This window comes from Camelina sativa, chromosome 13 (genome assembly GCF_000633955.1).
Source record: "Camelina sativa cultivar DH55 chromosome 13, Cs, whole genome shotgun sequence".
Classification (NCBI taxonomy): domain Eukaryota; kingdom Viridiplantae; phylum Streptophyta; class Magnoliopsida; order Brassicales; family Brassicaceae; genus Camelina; species Camelina sativa.
Genome location: NC_025697.1, coordinates 16,082,760 through 16,093,270, shown reverse-complemented (window position 1 = coordinate 16,093,270; position 10,511 = coordinate 16,082,760). Strand labels below are relative to the sequence as shown.

The following is a 10,511-nucleotide window of genomic DNA, read 5'->3' as shown; positions in this document are numbered from 1 at the left end:
TTATAAAATTAAAGTACAACGTACAGTATCTAAACGGAGTACCTAGCTTCATCAATGTTCATGAACCGTGGAGGTGGAACAAAGGCTTTTTTCTTTGAAACTTCTCTTCCATCCTGTAATTAGTGAAGCAAAGTATGGCCAAATTATTGTATCGTTATATTTCTAGAGCACACTACAAAAACCTTAGCATGCAAGGAGGACAGTTGCCATGATTTTCGTAACACATTAAATTTAGCGATGTCTCTATTAGACATGTTTACCAAACACAAAGAGCACCATCTTTCTTATGCAAGGACATAATCCATACCAGTTTACTGGCTAGTGCCTGCAGATCGATTCTTGGGATTAACTTGACTGTGACCCTCTGGCGCACATTATCAACATCAACTACCTGCAAAGGACTTACATTTTAGCAGTCTGTGGGTACTTTTACCAATGACAACACATGAAAATGGATCATACCTTAGCAAGATCACCTTTATACGTCCCAATTTTCATTCTAACCCATGTATCCCGAGATAGATCAATTGCTTTGCTTTCAACAGAAAGAACATCCGTCATTTCTCTTATGGGGACAAGTAAGATCTTCTGATTAGCATATATATTCCTCATGCCCTTGATTGCCTAACACACGTAAACGAAACAGCGCAAATACTGTCTTTACACCCACCATTCACAACAATAATGAACACTATCACTGACACGGAAATACAAATCCCATATCATAGAGAGAAGCTATTAAATACCTCTTTCACATGTGCTTCCTTGTCTGCTTCAACATATATATAATTTTTAAGATGGTCAAGGGCAACAACAGATCTGATCTGCAGATCTGCTCCTCGATCTATGAACTTTTGCATAAGACAAACAGCAACCTCCCTTTCGCGGCCAATCTGAGATTGCAGCGCAAAAATCAGGGAGAGTCAGTTCCAAGTATCACAGAAAAGAATATTAAACAAGTAATGACGAAGAAGAAGGAAGACTTATAACTTCTAACACGCCAATTATGTAAAACCATACCGCACATTTCACCATCCACAATTTTGGATCACGAACTGATGGCAAAAGCGCTTGTTGTTCTACATCTGTAGCTTCTTCATCATATTCTTCATGATGCCTAGAGAACCGCTCTTGAATTCTTCTCTCGAGATCTTCCACATCCTCATCATTTTCATCACGAGAAAGGAACCTCCGTTCATACCGTCTATCACCACGCTCATCCGGAAGGTCTGTTCCAGCATCCACTATAAAGTCTGCAATTTTCAAAAGAACCTCCAAGGAGTTAAAATTTTCCACTGACTAGCAAAGAGACGATAATGATAGATGCTTAAGTAGTTCTACGAGTAACCCATTTAAGACGAATTGTTTAAAAACACAAATCTTCACCAATCGATCTAAAGAGAACATTAGCAGAATGGTGGAATTCGAATCCAAAATCAAGAGTACTTACCGTCTTCTCCATCTTCTTCTTCCTCTTCATCCTCATCATCAACCTGGTGAGCTTCTCGGTCTAAGAAAATAGAAGCAGAAGGCTTCTTTCTCTTACTAGCTGCTGCACCTCCTTTACCTCCACCACGGCTACCATAATCTTCATCATCATCGTCATCTTCTTCCTGAGAATCCTCCTCCGCATAATCATCAATAAAACTTGATCTTCCTCTCTTCCGTCTAGAACCGCCGCCACCGCCTCTTCCTCTCTCCTCTTCTTCTTCTTCCTCCTCTTCTTCCTCTAAATCCAATCCTTCGTAATCTTCGTCAACATCATCGTCTTCGTCCCTGTTTCGAGGCATAGTTTAGGGTTCCGATCTGTGAAATCCCCAAATCTGTAAATTACAAAATTTGCTTTCTCTTGGTTTGTTTGTTTGAGCGAACCCTAGAAATTTGAGGGAAGTGAAAAGACTCGCGATTGTCCGAAGAGGCTGTCGTTTTTTTTTGGGCTTTAACCGGAATGGTTTGCAATTAAGGTTAATTGGTTAACCCCAAATTTATTTAAGAGTTAATCGGAGTTTTGATACATTTTTTAAACATAATTATCAAAATGATACTCTCGCTAAAAACCCATATTTAACATTGTTCATCTGTTTTTCTTTTCCTTTTTTGTCATTCAATCATCTTATTAATTACATTTGTTGCTATTGTACCTTTCTTTTTCTCTATATTTCTTGATTTTTCAAATAATTATTGATATAATCTTTTTTAGAAAACTTCTTAGATACACAAAATTTATATGTTTTTTCTTTACAATTTGATATGAATTTTGTTTAATAATTTTTAAATATATTATATATATTTTGTATCCGTACACATTTTTAAGTATACAAATGTCTATACACCTTATTAAGTGTACAGATGTATCTACATATTATTAAGTGTACTAATGTCTGTACACCTTTTAAGTATACAGATGTTTAGACACAAGTGTACAGATGTCTGTACATCTTTTAATTGTACAAATGTTTAGACACAAGTGTACAGATGTATGTACATATTATTAAGTATACATATGTATTTTTTACAAAACCATTACAATACACACATTTGAAACTCTAATTATTAAACAAATTACATTTGTACACTTAATAATGTGTACATGCATTTGTACATTTAATAATGTGTACAAGCATTTGTATACTTAATAAGGTGTATAAACATCTGTACACTTAAAAAGATGTACGGATATAAAGGTGTACGGATACAGAGATGTAAAAGATATTTAATATTGTCAAAATAAAATCATCAAACAAAATGCATATCAAATTATCAAGAAAAAAACATAGAGTTTTTTTATGTCTAAAAAATTTGGAAACAAAAGATATATTAATAAATATTTGAATAATTAGGAAAAGATGAATGTGATGAAAAAAAAAGAAAAAAAAATAATCATATACAAAAAGAGAAGGAGAGAGAGAAATAAACGTAAATGATATAAAAAAAAAAAAAACAAATCCAAAAACAAGGAGACCGTTACTCGTAATTTTGCACATTTGGACTCAACCCCACATTTTCTCTATCTCACACCATCTCTATTATACACATAATACATATGAGGGATTTTTCTAATTTTAAATATTAATTGTACTATAAAACCTATTATGTTTCCAAAATGTATTGTTTTGCTAAGAAACCCTTTATTTTATTGGTTTCTTAAGGCAGAACTGAACCAAAATAGTTTGTAATCACGCTTTTAATGGTCTAAACCAAAGTTAACAATGATGCTCCTTAAACTATCTAATTATATAAAACTGGGTTTTGAAAGTTACTAATTTATAATATCGCGACATGTATCAAAATCTTATTATATTGTAGATTACTAAAATAATAATAAAATTTTATTATAATATTTTAAAAGTTACTAATTCATAGGATCGCGACATGCATCAAAATATTATTATGTTGTTGATTATTAAAATAATAATAAAATCTTTTTATTAAGGAAAAGGAATCGTCCAAACAAAAAAATCCGTAATTCAAAAACATAAAAGAAATCAAACAGATAATTTTACAATAAAGATACATGTAGTTATCCTAAAGAATATCCTAAAAATTCTACAATAATTAAACTTATACAAAACAATCCTACGTTATATTGAATTCATTGGCCTAATCTTAAAAATATATCTTATTATATCAAGTTGGGTTCTGAAAGTTACCAATTCATAAGATCGTGACATGTATCAAAATCTTATTATGTTGTAGATTATTAAAATAATATTAAATTTTTATTATAATATTGTAAAAGTTACTAATTCATAGGATAGCAACATGCGTCAAAATATTATTATGTTGTATATATTATCCAAGTAATTGTACATTATCTCTTCGCGATATGTATTCTCTCATATCTTTGTCATATACTCCCTCCGTTTCAATATATTGGATGTTTTGAGTTTAGCACACAGATTAAGAAAAATACTTATTTAATTTAAACACATAACTAAAACAGTTAAACAATTAAAGTCCGCAAAACGTGCTTAATTATTTTGCCCAAAAAGGCCAAAAAAAAACAATTAATAAAAAGAAATACTAAACGTCGTTACACAATGGAGGCAAAGTAAAATTTAGGTGAATTTGAATTACTTGAAAAAAATAGAGCCAACGTTTTACATAATTATTTTAAACTTAAAATTCAAAATTTTTACATTGGAGCCAATGTAATTTTTTTGTGAATCTGTTATGCTTATTTAAGTTTCAAAATTAGAATAGTTTTTAAATTTTTTTTCACAATTCTAAATTATGATTTGAGTATGTCACTACTAAATAATGAGAATGATTTTTTGTTTGATTAAACGAAATCCCACCAACAGAAGAAACTTTTAGCAATGGCAATGGAGACTTTGCAGTTGTTCCAGGTTTTTTTTTTTTTTTTGGCTTAATAAAACCGAAGTTGGTTATTGATTATTTTTTTAGTTCCTACTTTTTCTCTATTAGTTCTTCATAATTAGTCACGTTCTCGTATTCTTTGTTTGAGGATAGTTTTTTTTAATTGTTCTAGTATTCCAATTATTTAGTCTCTTTTAAAATTAGTTACGATTTTGTTGTTACATGGTTTAACATCATGATGACTCATACAGTTTAACTTCTAATTTTTTTTCTTAAATCTATGTTCTTAAATCAGAAAACGAAGATTTACAAAATTCGGGACAAACCAGAAAAAATCTATCAAATGAAGAGCGATGGATGATTTTCATTCAATGCTTTACTAATGAGAAGTAATGATGGAGTTCTGGGAAGAACTATTACCAGAGAAGTTTCTAATTACTTTTCGTTGCCTATACTAATGGTGCAAAAGATTTGGCGAAGAGCAATAGAAACGGTTAATAGTACTGGAACAGTGGATGTATCTCACAGCAGATCTATAAATTGTGGTCGCAAAAGAATCTTGATTGAGCCACACCAAGTCACTGATATTCCGTTCCATAAGCGAACAACTTTGAGATCGATGGCCATAGCTATGAATGTGAGTCTTACAACATTATTTAGACGGAAGAAAGAAGGGTTTATTCGACGTCATACCAATAGCATCACGCCTCATCTGAAGGAAGAGAATCTGAAAGGTAGACTACAATTTTGCATTTCTATGTTGGATAAACATACTATACCTCATGAACCAAAGTTTGTTGATATGTACAATATGGTGCATATCGATGAAAAATGGTTCTACATGACAAAGAAGACCGAGAACTATTATTTACTTCCGACTGAAGAAGAGCCGCTAAGTACATGTCAAAGTAAGAATTACATCGTAAAAGTAATGTTTTTAGCTGCTATGGCTCGTCCAAGGTTTGACGAGGAAGGAAAGGAGATATTTTCTGGAAAGATTGGAATATTTCCTTTTGTTACTATGGAGCCAGCTAAGAGACGAAGTAAAAATAGAGAAGCTGGAACTTTGGAACTAAAGGCAGCAACATCGGTCAAAAGAGAAGATATAAAAGCATGTTTGATTGAAAAGGTTCTTCCTGGTATTCATGAAAAGTGGCCACTAGAAGATAGACACAAAACTATCTTCATCCAACAAGATAATGCAAGAACACATATTGCAGGTGGGGATAAAGATTTTCAAGAAGTTGCGTTAAGTAATGGTTTTGATAACCAGTTGATGTGTCAGCCACCAAACTCACCGGATCTAAATATTTTAGATCTTGGATCTTTTAGTGCTATTCAATCATTGCAGCATAAAGAGTGTCCAAAAACCATCGAAGATCTTGTTCGTGCGGTAGAAGATTCTTTTGAAAACTACTCTACTGAAAAGGTAAACCATATTTTCCTAACTCTTCAATCGTGCATGCAAGAGATTATGAAAGTTGGAGGATCGAACAAGTACAAGACACCACATATGAGCAAATCGGCGTTGGAAAGAGATGATCAGCTTCCTATACAAATAAGTTGTGATCCTGTATTAGTCCAAAGTGTGTTTCGCTATACAAATAAGAGAGAGGAAGAGGTCATTCCAATGTGTCAAACTCAATTAGAATTTTCAAACATGTGCACTACAGATGGAAACCAAAACTGGGAAAATAACAAAAGTCAAGATCATACAAATTGTTTAGGATAGAAAAAGTCTCACACAATGCGTGGGTAAAATGAACATAATAAAATATGTTTAGTTATTTTAAAATAAATTCAATATTAGTTAACATTAATATTGTAACTAAGATATATTATGTTTTTTTATTGTCAACAACTTAAATGAATTAGTTTAGAAGAGAAATATACTCCTACTTTCTCATTTTACAGTTTGGAAAATGTAAGATTAATATGTTGACCCCAAAAAATGGAAGGTTAATATATGAATCTTCTTTTTTTAATAGACTAATATTGTATTTAGTTGGACGCAAGATTACCTTCCCATAGGAGGAAGGCGGCCCCAAGGTTCTCTCCATGGTGGAGAAGGTTGGACGCAATGTTCTCTCCATAAGAGAGGAGGACATAACCGAGGTTCTCTCCATAAGAGAGTAGGGCGGAACTGAGGTTCTCTCCATGGTTGGTCATGTAACAACCCGTCCCGTAGACCCCACTAGCCTCACTGCTAGCTGTCCCAATGGACCGTCCGCGGACCCCACTAGCCTCACTGCTAGCCGTCCCAACGGACCTCAAGCTGGCCCTGCAGGGCATCAATCATAACCCATCACTGTGGACATCCCAATCCACCAGTAGGTTATTGGTGCGCCAAGTGTTCCACGAACCCTGGTCCTCACCTTTTATCAACATTCCCACAGGATAAGTTGCCACCAATTGACCTGCAGATCAATTGGTGACAGCTTGTCCTGTGGGAAGGTTGTTAAAGGGTGCGGACCAGGGTTCGAGGGACGCCTGGCGCACCTATATGATCGATGCCCTGCAGGGCCAGCTTGAGGTCTGTTGGGGTGGCTAGCAGTGAGGCTAGTGGGGTCCGCGAGACGGGTTGTCACAGGTCATGCACTATTGTGATGTAATTTATTTTTCATTCGAAATGTTTTTTAAGCTAACAATTTTTAGTGATTAAAGAAATTATGCAAAAGTGAAAGTAAAGAGACATATAATAGTTGACTTAATTTGTTCATATGAACATTTTCTAGGTTGTGGCAAATAATATATTTGTAACATACAATATACACCTAGGTGTAAAAATACACTTTTAATGATAACATACATACAAGATTTGTATATAGATATAAATCAGTGTATTATAACAAAATGAAAATTTATAAATAATGCACAATAAATTCTTATATATTTTTATTAAATTTAATTTTAACTACAAAACTTTAAACATGCACATCGGAATAACGAACAATAAAAAAAGACAATATTTATTAACCAACAAACACATAAAACACAATATAAAGGAATAAAGACATAGAATATTATATTAATAAATAAAAACATAAAAAATATATAATAAATTGATAATAACACTCTCGCGCGTAGCGTGGTCAACTTCTAGTAACTTATATAAAGAAGTCTAGAAGATTTCCATTAAATAAAAAGGAAAAATGTAGAGTAATTAAGCATAAAAATTTGTAACATTTGATAAATCATCAATTATCCTAAAAATGCCAAGATTGTTTGACCAAAAAGAAACCTCTTTAGTAGGAAGATATTATATGTACTATTTTCTTATCAAGAATATGCAAAAATACAAAATAAATAAAGAGCCATGAATTAGAAAGCGACTAAAAAAAAACTCTTCCACCTTCTTCACTGTGTTACATAAAGGGAGAGAACGAGAGACACACAACACATACACAACACAATAAGAGATTATGAGCCAAACCAAAAAGAGAGAAGATCAAACCCTTCAAACTCATAAAACCAGGAAACCAATCATCAAAATCTTGATGGGATCGGTCGTGAAGCCAATGTTTGGAAATAGCCTAACAACGATTGGATCAAACATAGCTGGTCTCTTCTTCGTCTGGTCAACTCTCAAGCGATCCTTCCCTCGACAGATCCAACAGCTCCTCTTGAATGCAATCCAACGAGTACCCATTCTCAAGAAACTCTCAGACAAGATCCTCGATTTCTTATTGCCTTATGCTCACATCAGTTTCAGCGAAATCGAAGAGTTTAGATTCAACTTTGCATATGCAGCTGTCAAGACCTATCTTGGTGCAAAAGTTAACTCTGGAGTGAAGAAACTCAAAGGGAACCAGCTGAAGGAGAACACGTCTTTGGATTTGAAAAGGGACGATGTTACGATCGAAGCGGAGTATGAAGGTGTGACGATGTGTTGGCAGATTTTGAAGTGTGCTAAAGGGAAGAAGATATGTAAGCTTACGTTTCATAGAAGTAATTGGGATGTTGTCACTGGTTCTTACTTGAGCTACGCTATGGATGAAGGAGGTCCATTGAGGCTAGGAAGAAGAAGGTGAAGGTGTATATGAATAATCCAAGCTTACATTGGAAGCATCATACGAAAGGTCTATGGACTAGTGTTGATTTCGAGCATCCTGCAACTTTTGATACATTGGCGATGGATACTGAGAAGAAGGATGAGATTTTGAGTGATCTTTTGGCTTTTAGAGATTGAAAAGAGTATTATGTTAGGATCGGGAAAGCTTGGAAGAGGGGTTACTTGTTGTTTGGACCTCTAGGGACAGGTAAGTCTACGATGATTGCGGCTATGGCCAATCTGATGAAGTATAATATCTTTGATCTTGAGTTGACTTCAGTAGAGAACAACTGGGAGTTGAAGAAGTTGTTGATATCAACGTCTAGTAAGTCCATCATTGTGATTGAGGATATAGACTGTTCCTTGGATCTCACTGGAGAAAGGAACGGTAAAGACGTGAAAGGCGATAAAGAAGGGAAGAAGAAGAAAACACTTACACTCTCAGGCTTATTGAACTTCATAGATGGGATTTGGTGAGCTTGTGGGCAAGAGAGGATCATTGTGTTTACAACGAATCACTTGGAGAAACTTGACAGAGCTTTGATTAGAAGAGGTCGTATGGATATGCATATTGAGCTATCTTATTGCACATTCGGTGCTTTCAAGATTCTTGCCAAAAACTATCTGAATCTTGATTCACTTCCCTTGTTTGGAGAGATCGAGTCTTTGCTTAAAGAAACGAATATAACACCGGCTGATGTTGCAGAGAATCTGATGGTGCAAGATCTTCAAACTGAAGTTGATGGCTCACTTAATGGTTTGATCAGAGCTTTGGAGATAATCAAGTGGAGCCAAAAGTTGAAGGCTGATGGACAACACATCAAGGAGATTACCCATATTTAAAACCAATTATCTTCTCCTAGTAATAATATATAGTAACCTTTTAATAAGAAATTTTCACAAAAGGTTATTTATAATTCGAAATAAAAGTTAGGATTTTGAGATCTTGACTTTTGTTTTTACGCTTCAATATTTTTTTATTTTACAAATCACATATGTTGTAAGTGCGCATTTAAACATCAATTGTATTCAAATTAATAGAATAAAAAAAAAATACACAATTAATGCATGGTTTCTTATTTAGTATTCAAGAAAAAAAAGTTATTTAAACAATTTTTTCCTTTCATTCTTTTTTCTTTACTATTTTGTCAATCAACGTTTGAGAAAGTGCAATATAAGGTAGACGTTGCCATTGTTTGGTAGACATAATATCCATATATAAGTAAAAGAGAAGTACAAAAGTGCTTTCGGATCGGATCAATTTCACAAAAATAACCTAAAATTAAGGGAGTCGGATTCAGATAAAAAAGATCCACAGCGTTATAAATGGGTTATCGGGTTTTCCAAAAAATAAATCATAAAATAAATCATAAATGTAAACATTAATAAATTCCCCCAGAAAATAAACCATAATAGTTAAGATAATATATATTTTCCTACAATTTAAGAAACTAACAAACATACATAATTAATGTTTATTTTAAATTTATTGATATTAAATCGGACTATCAATTAGTAAGATCTCAATCTTTTATATATGTAAACTAATTTAGTTTTCATTATATATTAGTATATATTTCCGGAATTAGATTCCAATTAAATATAATTCATAAATAATGGTAATATAATTAAATAATTTTAAAAATATGAAAGATAAATTTTAAATTATATAACTATACAAAAACGAAAATACTAATGAGAATTAATATTTATAATTACATAAATATTTTCTATCAATTTGGTTATCATTCTTAATATGTATAATAAAAATACTAATGATAATTTTAAAAAGATATGGAAAGATGTTATGAGATTTTCACATATCTCTATCAATTTTGAGTTGCCTAAAAATCGGAAAACGTTTGTAACATTAGCATAATTTATGCAAAATTATTGTTCAATTTGGAAACAACCAATAAATACAGTTTAGCAACCATATATGATTAGATTTCAAAGATTTTCACATATCTCTATCAATATGAACAATAATTTTTCTGATATTTTTATTTTTTTATGATTTTGTTTACTATATTCATGTATTTTTACCCAATATGATATATGTAAAAGTTTTTAATTTTAATTTTATTGAAACATCAAAACCATTGTGAATCTATCAAACTCATATCTTCTTATGTGATAC

The 10,511-nt window shown here is 32.6% G+C and overlaps 2 protein-coding genes and 1 pseudogene across 2 annotated transcripts in view; 2 read left to right on the top strand and 1 right to left on the bottom strand.

The window, feature by feature from the left end:
• The window catches only part of LOC104736877 (putative transcription elongation factor SPT5 homolog 1), a 14,376-nt gene extending 12,586 nt beyond the window's left edge, over window positions 1–1,790 (bottom strand). Inside the window, exons 1-6 of the mRNA XM_010456957.2 lie at window positions 1,451–1,790; window positions 1,021–1,253; window positions 747–893; window positions 463–624; window positions 308–391; window positions 43–113 (exon numbers count right to left, since the gene is read on the bottom strand). Coding sequence (XP_010455259.1) covers window positions 43–113; window positions 308–391; window positions 463–624; window positions 747–893; window positions 1,021–1,253; window positions 1,451–1,790 — 1,037 coding nt within the window. The remainder of the gene's footprint in view (window positions 1–42; window positions 114–307; window positions 392–462; window positions 625–746; window positions 894–1,020; window positions 1,254–1,450) is intronic.
• On the top strand, window positions 4,778–6,052 carry LOC104738274. Its single transcript, XM_010458473.1, has one exon. The coding sequence runs from the start codon at window positions 4,778–4,780 to the stop codon at window positions 6,050–6,052; it is 1,275 nt and encodes a 424-aa protein (XP_010456775.1).
• Window positions 7,664–9,726, top strand: LOC104736876 (annotated as a pseudogene).